The following is a 17,060-nucleotide window of genomic DNA, read 5'->3' on the forward strand; positions in this document are numbered from 1 at the left end:
GCCTGACCCTCCACCCCCGTCACCCTCAAGCCCCGCCCCGCTCCTCCATTCTCACGGCGGTGTTTTGAATTGACTCTGGCCGCTTAACAACGGGGCGGGAGGGGAAGGAGGAACTCGTTCGAATTTGTGAAGCGGCCCGGTGCTGATTGGGCCATTCGAGAGCGAAGGTGAGCGGCGATTGGCCAGACGTGAGAGTCGGCGCGCCGCGATTGGGCCGCTAAGGGGACAGGGGGCGTGGCAGTTAAAGAGCCGCCTGGCCCGGGCTGGGGCCGCGAGCAGGAGGTAGTGCATAGCCGCAGCAGTACCCGCTGGGGATGCAGCCGGAGTGAACGCGGCGAGGGACGCTTGTTGCTGCCCGGCCCAGCTCAACGGTGTGGCTGAGCGGGAACCCAGCTGCGGAAGGAGGCAGGTACCCGGGGTCTCGTGTCTGAGAGCGGCGCTGCTCTGCTCTGCCGCTGTAACCCTCCCTTGGGGGCAGCGACGCGCTGCATCAAACGGGGCGACGCTGAGCCTGGAGCCTGCGGGGAGCGCGGTGCCTCGGGCGGGCTCCCGCCTGGCGGCTGGTTTCACTGGCGACCGAGCTGAGCGGACCAGGGCTGTGAGTTTCCCGCGGCGGCTGCTGCTGCTGCAATAGCCGGGCCTGTCCCCGGGAGGACGGGACGGGGAGTTGCTGGGGGAGGGAGTAGAGACCTTCCCCGCACTAACTGCCCGTGGTAGGTGGGACTTGATGATCTAATGGTCCCTTCTGGCCTTTAACTCTAGGAAACTTCTGCCCCGTTGTATCCCCAAAATGACAATAAATAACCCTGAGGAGCCAGGGGGTGTGAAGAGCGATGGGGGCTCTGAATGTATTAGGTAGGCAAGCTCCTTATAGGATCACATGCCTGCCCTGAACAGGAGTACATCTCTGGTAGGAAGGTCGGCTTCCTACCGCCTTTGTAGTCTGCTGGCTTTTCACTGGAGAAGTACCCTGCGGCCCTCAGTAACCTCTTTCTTGTAGGGGCGCTTGGTGGGTAAGTGGTTTTTTTTTTTTTTTAATGCCTTGTAGTTATTTGGGAAATTGTTCAAGCACTTAATTAACCGTCTATAACATAAGTAGCCAGTTAACTGTCTGTCCTTGATAGGAAGCCTCTGCTACCCAACTGCTGCTGTCTGTCTTACTCTACTTCCCTGCTACTTTTTCCTCTTTGCACTGTGGTAATTATTTTCCTTTTTCTGAAACTCCACACACCAACCAGGCCTCTGTCTCTTTCAGCTGACTTGTCTGTCTCTTTCACTAATCATAAAAAAATTTCACTTAATCTGAAAAGGTACTGCTCAACCTGACACAACCTTTTTAATGGTATTTCCAAATCTTTAATGCCTTTGGAAACACACCTTCAGTAAAATAAGAGCTGTGTTTTAGATACTCAGTCTCTCCTATTTTCTGTCCTTTCTGTGTGCTCATTAATTCCTATCTCATTTTGGTAGGCATTAAGTATTCGCTGTTCATTTTACCTTCCGTGCACTTGCCCGCTTCTCTGTGTATCTGCCTCTCAGCTGAGCCTGGTAACTCAAATCTGAAAATACTTTTCACATTTTTTTCAGCGTGACTAGACTTGAAGGTGTTAGTGCTCCTTCAAAAATGAAATATTTTCTCACCTTTTCATAAAAAAAAAAAAAAGTCAAAGTGTAAAATAAAAAATGTAACTTCCTAAATTGTAATTAAACAAATTATTTTCTTCTAGGTGCAGCTCTGTGCTATGGGAGATAAGAGAGAAACTAAAATGCAAATAACCCCAAAGACTCCAGGACGGGCCACTGTGCTAAACCCTTTTGAAAGTCCAAGTGATTATTATAGTCTGCAGGAGCAGATTGTTTCCAGTCCTTCTGTGTTTAAATCAACAAAATCGTCATCAGTAAGATTTAATGTCTAGTACAATTTCACAGAGGCAATATTAATACTTCCAAATACGAATTTGTCATTTCTTAAATGTGCAGATAGTCTTGCTTAAACTCTAGCAAAAACCAAGTGGCATAGTTCCCTCCAACCATCTTAATATTAAAATAAACATGCTGCTAAAACTCAGATATCACTTATCATTAAGATTTTAAAAATAGTTATAATGCTAGTATTGCATTAACATCTATACTAAATGCCAAAAACTATTTGTATGATACTAATCAAAATCTTGAGAAAGGGAGGAATGAAGCCACCTTGCTTGAGTTAAACTGGTCTAAACAGGTGCTCTGTCTGCAACAACCCTTGATCTAGGCTTGTGACGGCAAGCAAGTTGGATGCAAAATCTTTAGAAATGGTGACATTTTATTCTTTTTTAATTATATAGCACTTTTTCATCTGATGATCTTGAAGTCCTATATAAATTTATATCTAATATACATAGTGTGTGTATATAATGTACATATCTATAGATCCCTTCATTTGTCCATAAATTCCAGAACACTGAAGTTAAAATCAGCACTTTGCAGAAACAGTATAAGTTTGGCAGGCAGTGAAGAAAACTTTGTTCCATCGAAACAACAACAAAAAATGTTTGTAGATGGAATGTAATTTCCCAAACTGGAATTTGACTAGGTCCTTGGATTTATTACACCCACATCCACACAATTGTGGGTATCATGAACTTTGATCCACAAGGGATCAAGATCTCTGTTTTACATATATCTGAAAGATGGCATTGATAGCTGTGTAGAACAGTTAAACATCATACTGAAATTCTGGAAGAAAAGTGCCTTCTGAATCCCTAATTTCACTTCTATAGCAATTTGAAGTCTTCCTTACAAATATTGGCCAGGCTTTATTCTACTATTTAAATCTCCTTATAGGCAGAAGTGATATAACTACAGGTAGGCTTGAGCATTGGGAGACAACTTGATCTAGTGGATTGAACATAGGACTAGAAACTAGGCACTCAGTAGTTTTAATGCTGGCTCGGACACTAACTCTGTGACTTTGGACAAGCGATGTCATGTATATTCTCTTCCTCTTTCCCCCTCTGTAAAAGTGGGGTAATACTTCTCTTATGGAATTTTTGTGATGCTTTAATGTTTGTAAAGTGCTTTGATGATGTAAAGTGCTATAAAATGCTAAATATCATTCTACACTTTATTTCACATTCCATACAATTGTAATATATTTTAATGACCATTAAACAAAAATAGATTACAAGGTAAATTGATCTGATTCCATTACTCATTTTTTTTGTAGTTTAAAGTTTAAGTAGCTCACATAGCTGACTGAAACAACTATTGTTGTTTTAGCTCATGTATATAGGGAGGTTATGGCTTCACTGTTCTTTTTAAAGATTTGTGCACTGTGTTTTTGTTTCTGTCTGTTTAGAATAGTAAGCACTGCATACTTCACTGTGATGTTCATTTCTTTCACAGACTCCAGGAAAATTTAGGTGGTCTATTGATCAACTTGCTCTAATAAATCCTGTGGAAATTGACTCTGATGATATTCGGCGTCAAGCAATGTATTTAAGTCATGCCAGGTAAGTTGCTTTGTTTTATGCAGTGAACTGAATTGATATTTGAATACCAGAAAGCCGTTCTTATATGCATGGCTGTTTTATTCGTGTTCATATAAATATTAAACATTTTGTATCTAACACAACATTATCTTGTATTAAACTATTGTCCATATAAGGTTACTTTCATCTAGAATTTTGTTTTTAAGTTGCTTTTCATGTCTCTATGCTGTAGTATAATACTTAAGCGAGGCTACTTCTTCATTCGTCTGTGTGCAAAGGTCCACAAATCTGTTACAATGATACTTCAGTCAGTTGGCCTCTAAAGGGCAGAACCAGACCTGTCAGTCACTAACAGAAGGGAACACTCCCCACCCCTGCCTCTCCAAAGTTCTTACCATTTTTTTATGTCTCTTGAGCGGCCAGAGGCTTAGCCATACCCTCTGGCAGAGCTTTTGTGAGGAAAATTCCAAATTTAAATTTAAATTTTCATACTAACAATTCAGCTTAATTTCAATTTCTAGCTGTGTCCCAGGGCTGTGTTTGCCTTTTGAGCAGATTGTCCCCTCATTCCACTTCCCCTTCTGAGGCATTTGCAGTGACTGGTGCCCTTAAAGGCTTCAGCGAACCAAGAAAAGGAAGGATCTGTTCCACCTTTAGACTACATCTATACCACCATGCCACTAGTGGTGGCATATAGTGTACATGTCTACACCCTGCAGTGGAAAGCAGTGTGTCAGTGAAAGGCTCTGGCTGAGGGGAAGCAACAGAGAAAGGCTTCAGCAACTCCCTGCTGTAGGAGCCTTTCACTGCGGCAAAGAAAGACTCTGGCGGAGGAGGCAGAGGGGAAATGCTCCAGCAGTGGGGAACTAGTGGATCCTTTCCCTACTGCCACCTCCTGCTTGAGCCTTTTCCTGTTAGGGTAGTATTTTCGTGCAGAGGAGAGAGGCTCCAGCAATGGGGAGGCCCCAAGACACCACTGTTGAAAATAGCAGTGTAGAAGGGGAGGCAGGGAGACATGGGTGAATAGAGTGAGTGTGTAGGGTATGTATTCGAATACATACCACACCCTTCAGATGTGGCTTTATTTTATTTGCCTAAGCTATTCTTCACCACCCACACTTCTATTTGTACCTGGGCTAGGGGGGCTATGCAGGTATGTACTCTGCATGCTGCCAAAAGAAGTGTGTGGCGTAGACATCCTTATTGAGTGTTTTATTGTGGAACTTGGATGGCTCTCTGGGAAGAGTTCATATTCTTTCACAGTCCATGCTGGGTGGGGTTCACCTCAAATCTCTTTCCCTGGGCAGGAGAGGCACCAGAAAGGATTGGATATACCAGCTCTGCAAGGAAAGATGTAGCCCAGGTCAGGTGGGATTAATCATAGATAAAGCCCTGTGAGGATACACAAATGTGGATCTGAATCCGCATCCGCCCCAATCATCTTACCGCTGACCATCATCCGCTCCTGCAGCTCTGGCGCCCCCAAACCTCTCCAGGCAGCTGCCCAACAGCTGATCACCATGCAGGGGAGCCCCGCTGAACAGGTGATTGATTGGCAGCCAGCAGGGCAGCCCTCCCAAGAGCTGTTCCGTGGGGGCTCCCCTGCTGGCTGCGGATCTGGATCTCAAAGGAGGGGAAGCAGCCTCAAAGGCTATGAGCTGCAGAGAGCTGCTTCCCTGCCATTGAAATCTGCATCTGATCCACCATCTACCAAAAATGATCTTCGGATACAGATATCCACAGATATAAAGCGGATATTTGGGGATTTGCAAGGCTCTAATCATAGAATCATAGAAAATTAGGATTGGAAGGGACCTCAGGAGGTCATCTAGTCCAACCTCCTGCTCAAAGTAGGACCCACCCCAACTAGATCATCCCAGCCAGGGCTTTGTGAAGCCGTACCTTAACCTCTAAGGATGGAGATTCTACCACCTCTCTAGGTAACCCATTCCAGTGCTTCACCACTCTCCTAGTGAAAAAGTTTTTCCTAATAGCCAACCTAGACCTTCCCTACTGCAACCTGAGACCATTGCTCCTTATGTCATTTATCGCTGAGAACAGCCTAGCTCTATCCCCCTGGAGTCCCCTTTCAGGTAGTCAAAGGCAGTTATCAAATCCCCCCTCATTCTTCCATTTTGCAGACTAAACAAGCCTAGTTCCCTCAGCCTCTCCTCATAAGTCACATACTCCTGCCCCCCTAATCATTTTTGCTGCCCTCTGCTGAACTCTTTCCAATTTGTCCACATCCTTTCTATAGTGGGGCGCCCAAAACTGGACACACTACTCCAAAGGTGGCCTCACCAGTGCCAAAGAGGGGAATAATCACTTCCCTCAATCTGCTGGCAATGCTCCTATTAATTCAGCCCAATATGCCATTAGCCTTCTTGGCAATAAGAGCACACTGTTGACTCATATCCAACTTCTTGTCCACTGTAACCCCCAGGTCCTTTTCTGCAGAACTGCTGCCTAGCTAGTGGGTCCCCAGTCTTTAGCAGTGCATGGGATTCTTCCATCTTAAGTGCAGGAATCTGCACTTGTCCTTGTTGAACCTTATTAGATATTTTTTTTGGCCTAATCCTCCAATTTGCCTCCAGACTAGAGAAAGGAATACAGGTCATATAGCAAGCTGAATCAGTATAACAAGTACAACAGAAGGAAATACCCTTATCAAGTAGTAGCTAGTGCAGGGTCAGTAGCTGCCCTTTATTGCCTCAGAGCTGCTTTCAGATCTCCCAGCCAACCCTATCAGGAGTTAGACCCTTGACTGGTGCCAGACTCTTGCCTTTTTGCTCCCGAATGGCTACTTACACCTTTAATCAAATGAGGTCACTGGACATTGTCCAGAGGGGATAAGTTGTGGAAGTGCAAGTATTAGAGTTGGTCACCACTGGTGGTGGCGGTCAACGGTAGATACACATACTACGTAACATAGCTTGCATATCTCCCATCCATGTGCTTACGTTTACATAGCATGGTGTCTTCGCTGTGCTGCGTTGACGAGAGACGCTCTCTCCTTGATGCAGCCTTATTCCTTTCGGGGGAAGTGGATTAATGGTGTCAACCGAAGAGCGCTCTCCAATCGACTGAGCGGGTCTACGCAGACCTGCATCGATCCCTGCTGCCATGGCAGTGAAGACATACCCCAAGAATAACTTTGTCTATTCTCAATTTCAGCAACTCATGGAAAAGTCAGAACATGAATGAAATCATTCATCACTTACTTTGGATTGGAGAATTGCAACCTGCTCCCTCTCCTATTTCTAACTTTAGAGAATCAGGGACCAGCAAAGCAGGGCCATGTCTGAAACATCTAAATAAGTTCATAAAGAAGGCTCATCTTCAAAGTATTCCCATTTTACAATCCCCAGACAATTCTTATGGCTTGCAGATGGATGGCAGTCTTTTCTTTTCCTAGTTTCATTACCATTTGATTTTTTTTTTTTGCGTGTGGTCCTAGGGTCTCTTTCCAGGATACTGTTAGGAATAATACTGGCTTTAGGGAAGATGGAAATTCACTTATCTTTTCCTAGACCGTTTTCTGATCAGGGTTCTGTACAAACAAACACAGAGTGATATGGTTCCTAGAGTATCTTGGGTTTAGGACAAACACAGATCACGATGCCAGGAAAATTAGTCATAGGCCTTGGCTGAGGATGAGTACTGTCACAGGTACAAGTATTAATCTTCATCTTCTATTAAAATTGTTCCACAATGGTCATAACAGAGAGCAAGTAGTGTCAAAACAAATATCTAGTATTTACTGGAACTTGTTGGGAATTCTGATCTCGTACACAGGCATCTCAATGATTCAGAGTTCATATACCTATCCAGTAATTCCAGGTATCCCCTCTGCATTTCATATTGTCTCATCCATTGACAGAGCTATATATCATATATTTTCTACTCCCCAAACTGGTAAATGCAGGGAACCTTTTTCATTCTTTCTTTCATTCTTTTTTTAAGGGAACTTCCTGATTGAGTTCAGGGAATGGGTATCAGAAAGGGAGGACGCCATCTGGAATGCAATGGTTCATTAAGGTTTGCTCCTACCATAGCTAAAAAGACCTCATCTGCTTGCAAAAGTCTGTCGGATAGGGTTTTCATAATAACTGGGAAAACACGCTTAGACCTACTCCAGAGTCAACTGAACAGTTCCTATATGCAGAAATATCTCATTATCATAAGTCTGTTTGATGGGCTGGTCCAGGTCAACCTCTTTGCATCTGAAAACAGTAAAAGTGCCCTGTGGTCTCTCTGGGTGTAAGGAATTGGTCTGTGAAGTGGTGAAAGACATCTCAAAGTTGGGCAAGGTTCCTGCTTTACATCTTCCCACCTTTTCCAGAGCTGTCAGGGACAACACAAAATCAGAATGAAGGAGCAGTAAGGTTATTGCTTATGCCTTTCTGGGTGAAAAGGCTATAGGTCTTAGGCTTGATTAACCTAGCAGAGACATCTGAAGATCCAGTATCTCTCAGGAGCTACTGCAAAACCAGTTCTCCATATGGGCCCTGACAGGTTTAAAATGAATACATGGATAAAGTAATTATTGCTCTCATGGACCCCAAAAGAGGAGAAAAAAGGGGGGGGGGAAACCATCTATTTTATTGTCTGGTTCAAACATAACCTTGGATTTCTTTAGATAGGTCTTAATGTGGGTGTATGAGTGTCCATGCAAAAAAATCATGTCTATAGTAAAATGTTTTCCACTTGTTTAAGAAAAAGAAGTTTTGTATAAATCCCAACCTTAAATAGTTCCTTAGGGAATTAACCTTATTTCAGCTCTGTGAGGTCTTAGAACATGATCTTGGGACCTCATTCTGCTTCTAACAGCACTTCCCAAATTGAACCCCTGCAGGAGGTGGTGTTATACTCCCTGTCCATTAGGTAGGCTATTAGCTCTTGTCAGAGAGATTTTTTTATTTTTTTTTTAAATTTGAAATTGGGACCCTTCTCTAATGAGACCCAATATTATACTTTGAATTCAGACAGGTAGCTGAGAGTGATAGTTGTAAGAACTTTCATTTCCTAGAGTAAATTCAAGAACTCTTCCCTCTTAAGTATCAAAGTCCAGTCCTTAGGACCGAGAGTCTCTTGGCAGAGTAGCTTATTGGTCATTCAGTACTAACCATTGCCATTTCCTTTCTTTTGACAACAGTCTTCTCCTTGCCTTTGAGCTGAGGGGAAGGTGGAGGACTGATCCTGCCTCTTACCCTGGAGGCTCACTGCTATGAAAATCCTATTGTAACAGATCTGTGAACCTTAGCATGCAGAATAGGGAACTTATCATGCTTTTTCTTGGAAATTTGCTTTCTTTAAGTAATAAGTCCACAGATTTGGCCCAACCTGGAGACAAATGGATCATTCAGAAGAGAGATGGAAATTGACATTCAAGGATTTGTTTCTTATTAGGTGGAATTTACTATACGCTGTATCAGGAGAAATTGTGCTTTTTCTTCAAAGCCTAGTTAGCACAATCCTCTGCTGCTTGTGACTGACAGGTATGGTTTTGTCTCCAAGCTGCTAGAAGGCTAAAATACCATTTTAACAAATATGTAGATCTTATTACTCAAAGAAAGGAAACTTTCAAGTAAACATGGATACATTTGCCTATTCTGTGCATAGACCGTGACTTATTACAGGTTTCTGAGATCATTGTTTCACGTTGGCTACAAAATCCTATATTGGCTGAGTGTTAGATACCTTAATCCTGGTCTATTCTACAGAATTAGGTTGACATAAGGAAGCTTACATCCACCTCAGTCTGTAAGTGTCTACAATATAATGTTGCTCCTGCTGATGTAAGTTGCCCAGTACGCCACCTAGTAACTCTGCCTCCACGAAATGCGTAGGGCTCAGGTCAATGTAGTTAGGTTGATGCAGTGTCTGTTTAGACTCTGCGTTGCTTACATCACCTATTGTTATCTTTGATGGCTGCTCAGTGCTCCTCAGTGTTCCCACTTAAGGCAGTGGAAGCGATGAGGACGTGCACCGCCAACAGAAGGAGAACAGTGTGGACACAAAGAGCCGAATTAATTAGTATAGTGGTTGTCGGTTAACCTAATTTAAGTTGACTTAATTTTGTACTGTAGAGATGCCCTTAGCAACTTCAATTATTCCGGAGTTCCATTTCAGTATTTGATCAGCTGATGAGTTCTAGCTAAAAAACCCAGAGTCCACTTGTTTGTCTCTTAGAATTCTTAGTGTGCATTTCGTACAAAATGTTTTGCTTAATGTGTCCTAGGCCGTTCTCCTGGCTTTGTTCCTCTTCATTTTCCTCAAGCAGAAGCAGGATGTTTTCCGATTAGATCAGTGGTTCCCAAACTGTGGTGCACGCCTCCCTAGAGGGGCACAGAGGAATGTTTTGGGGGATGCATAGCATGGCATGTCCCTCCCCACCCCAGACCAGCTTTGCTTTGCCCCCTGCTCTGCCTCCAGCCCAGCTCTGCCCTCATTACCTCTCTGCCCCCAGGCCAGCTCCACCTCTAGCCCCAGCTCCTTCCCCTCCTCTACCTTCAACCCAAGCTCCTCTGCTAAATCAACTGTGCAGTAATGGAGTGTGGGGATGGACAGATTCCATTACTGGTAAGGGTGGGCATGTCCGGAAAAGTTTGGCAATGACTGGATTAGATGATGTGATACGAAATATCTGATGTTCAAAAAGCCAAACAGCAACTTGCATACTGTGCCAGGATTGCATTTAGATCATGGCTTAAAGATGCATACAGGATTGATATTTTAGGTGCCAACTACATATGTTACTTTTACCGTTGCACTTTCCAAACTTCGCTGGCCAAAAAAAAGCACTTATTCCTGCACTGCATGTTATCAATCTCTCACTCCTCTTAACTAGATGCTGCCTTTCCAGTCCCCTGTTTCAGTTTTGCAATGTGACCTGCAGTGATATTTGCTTCTGTGATCATTTGTACTTACAAATAAATGATAAGTGAAGATGCTTGTACTGTTCTTTTGGTATGTTATCTTCATTCTGGACTTGTGCACTATAGCCACCTTAGTGGTATCATAAGTTGTGAGGTATAGGTGTCACCTTTTGTATACTGAAGTTTTGCAAGTCTAGTCAGGCATGACTCATCTTTTGAGGCAGAAAAGAGAAGATTACCATAATATATGAATATACTGATTAATTAGTGTCATCAGGACATCTACGTATTTTATACTAATGAATAGTTCTATCAGTTATCCCAAGACTGTACCCAGTGCTCTCTAAATATATAAATTATGTGGTTTGAAAAGGTTATTCACATATATCTACATATAAATATTTGCATGGCTCTGCTGTTCTTCAAAAGTTACGTCATTAGTATTAATTTATTTGGGGTTGTCATTTATAAGCCTCCTAATCACTGACATAGTGAAGTTTTATCAGTTATGGTGACTCAAAAAGGTAACTTGGGGTAGCTGTACAAATTATTTGAATATGGGTGAGAAATGTGATTTGAACTAGGGAAAATATCAGTTAATACAAGCTTACTTTTGGAAGTGCCTTTTTTGTGTTCGAGAACTCAGAAATTTGATGTGATTATTGTGTTGGGCTGTGATAATATGGGTTGACAAACCACTTGAAGAGGGACCCTTTCATTGGGGGAGAAGTAGATAATGTCAAATAAACTTGTACAAGTTCCTTCATTTGTTTTCCATTGTGGTTTTACTTTTTTCTGTTTGAAGAGCTTTCTTCCTCATGGTCCAATTCCTTGTCCTGCTTGATCCTAGAGTGAGTTTCTATTTAAGTCTATTTCATAGTAATTTTAAAAGTTGAATACTTCTGTAAGCAAAATCAGACTTCATTGCAGGGATTTAGGTGGAAAGAGAGGCTGTATAATGAGGGAGACAGATTTCATTCAAATAGAAATATCTTTCATAATAGTAAAAGGGATATACAGAAGATTAGAAAGTAAATCACGTACTGGGTAAAATGTTATTCCAAAATTGCGCAGAGTGGGAGCTCCTTTAAAGTAGCTAATTATCTGAGTACAGTACACAACAATGTTGAATGCAAAGGAATTGCACACAGCATATTAAGAATATTATAGAGTAAATTGTAATTTATTTTAAAAGGCAGCTAATCTTTTATAAAAATGGTATTTTTCATTTACTTGAACCATCAAATGTAGTAATGGCATTGGTAATTTATTGTTTTTCATTTGCATTATTTAGAATAGATAAAGAGATGGAAGACAAAAGACAAAAAGCCATTGAAGAGGTAATTCAAATTGTTATTGATATTTAATCAGATCTTAATGTTGTGTATGTGGGTAAAATGAACAGTGGTAAAAAGTAAATATTTAGTGTTGCACAGCATCTTTGCAAAGCAACTTTACAAAGTATGATAGGTTTTCACCAAGATCATGTGGTATTTTAATGGTTGGTAGAAGATCATGCAGTTTACTGCTTATCTTTTGTAGTTTTAGAATGGGAATAATTATTTGGGGATTTTATTTGATTTCCCCTACCCTACAGTTTTAGGCCAAAGAAACAGACTTTGAGAGACTTATGTGATCTTCAATTATTTGGACCTGAAATGTGGCATAACTCTTGTAGAGCACTTCACAAAAATATCAACTGTGATATAAATTCTCCTCCAAAGGAGTCCTGAATAGATGATACATTTCAAAAACCTAGGAATTGAATCTCCATGTTTGTAAGTCCTGTTCGCCATTATCATTGTTCCTAGTAATCTTTGCTTTTTTTCTCTGAGGGAGGAATCTTATTGGGGAGTTGGGTGTCCCCATTTACCTCTGACCCAAATTGCCCTTTTTTAAAAATAACTTTTATTTAAAACAAAACAAAAATCCATCTGTTCAGCAACTGTTACTACCAGAGTTTCACCTTAGATGTATGGAGGAGAGAGCTGCTTTTTGTGGGGTTGCCTACACTAGTAATCTTCCCACTATTGAACTAGTGCTGGTTGTAGGAATGTGGAAGAGCTAGTGAAGATTATTTTCCCCACCCCACCCTATTGTGTAGCCCTGCTGTACTGCACCAACAGTGGGGAAAAGTATTGCAAGTGTGCAGAGTTAGATATACCCTTTAAGACTCACTTGTTTTGCATCATTCTCTTTTTTTTTTTTAAGTTTGTAAGTGCCTCATAAACCTTACTTTTTTCCTCTGGATATCTGGGAATTAGCTATTCTCATCTACTTTATGTAGGTGTTTGTTTAGTTTGCCAGCCACACTTTTTCATGAAGTGTACTAACCCCTCTTAGTACTTACCTTAGACTATTGACTGGTATCCAAGAAGACACTTCATAAGTAGGGCTGTCAAACGATTAAAACAATTAATTGCGATTAATCATGACATTTAAAAAAAGTAGTGATTTATTGCAGTTTTAATCGCCTTATTAAATAATAATAAATGGTATTTTATTTAAATATTTTTGGTTTGGTGGGTGGGTGTGTGTGTGTGTATTCCTGTTGGCAACACTCACTCCTGAGCCGCAGCAGCAGACAGGCTCCCTCTGTTTCCTCACCCCAGCTCAGCGGTGATGGTGTACATGGGTGGGGGAAGGGGGCACCCCCACATCAGCTCCACCCCTTCTCTGTGCAGCATAGAGGAGGCAGGCTCCTGGTCTGGAGCAGCTTGGCCAGGAGCGGCTTCATGGGGGGGCAGAGGTGGAGGCGGGAGCAGCAGTGGAGCAGAGTGTAGAAGGAGGAGCACCCCTGCCCCGGAAGCATGTAGTGATGCCTCCCTGTGCACGGTGACCTGGGCGTTGGCCCCCTCTCTCACCTATAATGCTGGCCCTGTCCAGCTGGGAGAGAATGGTGCAGGCGGCGGGGGGCTGGGCTTCTCTCTCCACCCTGGAAGATGTTTAATCGGCTCTCCCAAACTGCCTGCAGACTACAGGATAGAGTTATGATCGATTAATGCAGTGAGGGGTGGGGGCAGGGAGACGGCTGGAGTCACTCTGGAGTGGGGTCTTGTGGCAGCAGCTCTGAAGTGCCCTTTCCCTGCTTTGCATCCTCGCCGCCTCCTGCTCACTGCCGCAGCTGGTGCTTCCTTCCCTGCCTGGCCTCTGCCAAGTCCTGCCTCCAGAAATGCGTGATTAATGCAAGTTTAACTCAAAACAAATTAACATTTTTTAATCAAATGCGTTAACTGTGATTAATTGACAGCCCTATTCATAAGATCATGTGTAGTCACAGATAGGATCTAAAAATACATCTCCTCAAGGTAATAAAATTCTGACTGTGTAGGAAGCTTACTTCACGACTTCAACTCTTTCTAGAGCTTACAGTTCTACCTGTGTTGCGCTAGAGGAGTGGGTGTGTGGGGGGGTATTTTTGTTTTGTGTTCTTTAGTTGGTTTTGTTTGTCCCTAAGGGTATCCGCAGTCTGAGATCTATAGTGGTGCACCATCCTGTATCTTAACTGCTCCCTTTGGAATCTTGTAACCAATTCTTTCTCAGGCCTTGTCTACACTTAAGAAATAAATCAACCTAATATAGGTTGACTTACAGCCGCTGCTGTAATTACAGCGGTGGCTGATGTCCACACTGCCCTCCTTGGGTTGGTGGAGTGTGCACTCATCAGGAGCACTTCCACCGACTTACGGGGCAGTATGGGGAGCCGAGAGCCCTGTCTCTGAGACTTCCTGTGCCCCCCATTCCCCGGTCCCAGCCAGGAGCCGGGGGAGGCCACTGGGGACTTCTCCCCTTTCCTTTCCCTGCTGAGAGCTGGGGGAAGCCGCATAGGGATTTCTCCTCTTTCCTTTCCCTGCTGGGGGATTCTCTGTTCTCTGCTCTGGCAGAATGGGTAGCCATGACAATTTCACAGCTCAGCAGTGAAATTGACAAGGCTGCCCCAGTGGGAAGCAGGTTGAGAAGCTCTAGGACTTCTGACCCCGGCTCCCTACTGGGAGCAGGGTGAGAAGTGTCCGGGCTGCTGCAAGCTGGGGCGGCTGGTTCCCGGTCCCGGCTGGGAGAGGGGCGAGACACCCAGTCTGCTGGTCTCTGCTCTTTGCTGGAAGCCCAGGCGAGAAGTGAGGGAGCTTCTTCACCTGCTCCTCCACACTGCAGCCTCGTCAATAACATGGCTGAGCCATTAAATTGACATGGCTGCCCTTTCCAGCCAGAACCAGGAACCAGCCACTTGGGCTTACAGCAACTCATGCTTCTCGCCCTGCTTCCAGCCAAGACCGGGAACTAGCCGCCCCAGCTTACAGCAGCCTGGGCTTCTCACCCCGCTCTCAGCTGAGACCTGGAACCAGCTGCCCAGGCTTTCACTTTCTTGTCAATTTCACTGATCCAGACCCACCACCTGTGTAAGGGGATGCAGTGTCTATGCATTGACCCTGTGTCATCCTAACTATGGCGACAAAAGCCCTATACCTCTTGTTGAGGTGGTTTTATTGTGTCAGAAAAACTGGGCAGTTTTGTCAGTGGGGGGAATGATTGCAGCATGTACACCAGCATTGTTTTGTTGAAAAAAAGTCAGCTTTTTTTCAACAAAACACTCTAGTGTTGACCAGTTCTCACTCACTCACTCTAGTTAGTGAAAGAGCTTCTCATGGGAGCTGGATTTCTCCAACCTGTCCAGCTTCATCCTGCTTTGGGTATTCTTTGTTTTTAATATTTTCTGACTTCCTGCCAAATCTGCTTGTGTGCATATGGTGTGATGAATTTTTGTTTCTTTCTGGCAAGGTCTTCCTTGGCTCAGAATTATCACTAGACTCCAATCTCCTGTTCCTTTCTGGTCCTACAGTTCTTCTGCCTCTCCCAGTGCTTTGCTTTAGTCCGTTTGTGCAATTTGCCTCTGCACCTCAATGCTGCTTAGTTTTTTGTGCTTCATTTCTTCTGTCTTGCGATGCATAACCTTTAAGTATTAACACTTCTGGAAACTGTACCTTCATAGTCTCTTGTATCCAGTAATGGGAATTTTCTGGTCAAGGAGAAGAGCAAGTAATCTATTTTTCTAATAATTTTTTCCATCTTGGGTACCTAAAGTTAAGTGCTTAAACCCTTATATTCCTCCACAAAACACCTTTCTAAGGTGAAGTTAAGGTTGCATCTACCTCAGTAGCTTGTGTATAAGTTTAAGTAATATTCAACTTAAAAAAAAGAAATAAATGAAACATTGGAGAACCAGGAAATGCAGAATTGTTTGTATTTCGCAAAACACTCAAAGTGCCTTAACGCTTACAGATGATCAACAAAGATATCCACATTACCTTAGCTAATACAAATTTAATTTTTTCAGCGACCAAAAAAAACTACAATGCATTGATAATGGCTACTGCTTTACTGTTTTCTTTAGGACCACACATAGTACACATAAATGACTTTTATAAACTGATAAGATAAATAGCATGCTAAAAACAATTCCCTATTCTTCATTAAGTCAGGATCAAACTCTAGTTCCATGAGGCAGCCAGTTGTCCAAGCACAATTAGTATATTTCCACTGTTCCACATATAAACTTCATAGGCCCATAAAATTAAAGCATTTTCATGAAAAGGGAAAAGCTTAGAGTGGTGACCAAAGAAGCACATGTAATAAGTCATGTATGTATAAAACTAGAGTTTGGTGGTGCATGTTATCTAAACTATAAGCAAAGGGGCTCCTGGCAGGGAGCTGAGAGACTGGATTCTGAGCTCCCCACACTGCCCCTCTTAGGTGTTAGATGAACTTATTTTTCTAGTGTAGACAATGCCTTAGTTTGTTGCCTCCAAACAGACAGTGTACGCACCAGCCTGTTAGGTTGGCTGAGGGCTCAGTCTGTTCATCAATATAACAATACTGAGCTAGCTTATAATAAAACGAAGTTTATTGATTAAAAACCCACAGATTTAAGTCATAATAAGCACAAGAAAAAAGACAGGCATGGTTACAAACAAAACACGCTTTCTATTGACTACAGCTTAATTCTAGCAAGTTACAATCTTTGCCTAGCAGTTTTCTCACTTATATCAACTTACCAGCATCTGTAGCCATCCAGACCAAGGGATCTGACTTTCACAGAATCAGTCGGTGTTGTTTCCTAAGTGGGGATAACTAGAATGTCTTTTTTGCTTGTCTTTTTTCCTTGAAGTCCAGTGTCTTTGCCTCAAGAAACAGGAAGCGTTCATGGGGGTGGAGGCTCAGAGCCCGATGTGCTCATTAAGCTGTTAATTTGATTCCTTTGTTTACCTTATATGTAAATATACTTGCTTTGTCCTTTGCCATAAACCTATGCCCAGGAGCACCCCCACACAAGTTGCTTAAAGTGTCTGCCAGAATCCCACCAGAAAGACCTCTGCAAATTTTGCAGAGGACACTGCACTACTCCCAATCCTCAGTGCCCCGTCAGAAACAGAAGAAAATAGATGGGGCGCTCGTCTACACTAAGACCAGTAGGACATAAGGTCTCAATTGGTGTACGACCCATACCAGCCACTCATCCTCCATATTTCCCAGCATGGGACCGTCTACTCCAGCACTACTGAAGGATCTGTCGAGTCGAGTATCACTGGACCCCTCTCTGAGGGGGACCCATGGAGGGACACTGGCGCTACCTTGTAGGCCAGAAACAACTGAGGCGGCTAGGGCGCTGATAATCCTCACGGCATCACCAGGCGGGAGCAGGCGTCAGAGAGCA

General features: G+C 43.1%; 1 protein-coding gene across 3 annotated transcripts in view; it reads left to right on the top strand.

Moving 5' to 3' along the window:
* The first annotated feature begins 118 nt into the window (after positions 1-118).
* BORA (BORA aurora kinase A activator) overlaps positions 119-17,060 on the top strand; it is a 56,720-nt gene continuing 39,778 nt past the window's right edge. The window contains exons 1-4 of one of the 3 annotated variants that reach the window (XM_067563223.1): positions 119-167; positions 1,728-1,898; positions 3,388-3,494; positions 11,646-11,691. In XM_067563223.1, the coding sequence (XP_067419324.1) occupies positions 1,743-1,898; positions 3,388-3,494; positions 11,646-11,691 (309 nt within the window). In that variant the 5' untranslated portion in view covers positions 119-167; positions 1,728-1,742. Of the gene's footprint in view, positions 168-1,727; positions 1,899-3,387; positions 3,495-11,156; positions 11,203-11,645; positions 11,692-17,060 lie in introns of those variants that run through there. The other 2 variants (XM_067563222.1, XM_067563224.1) reach the window with 2 other exon arrangements.

The sequence above is a fragment of the Emydura macquarii genome, unplaced genomic scaffold (assembly GCF_026122565.2).
Source record: "Emydura macquarii macquarii isolate MOO-44397 ecotype Brisbane River unplaced genomic scaffold, CSIRO-AGI_Emac_v2 contig_2473, whole genome shotgun sequence".
NCBI classification, from domain to species: Eukaryota; Metazoa; Chordata; order Testudines; family Chelidae; genus Emydura; species Emydura macquarii.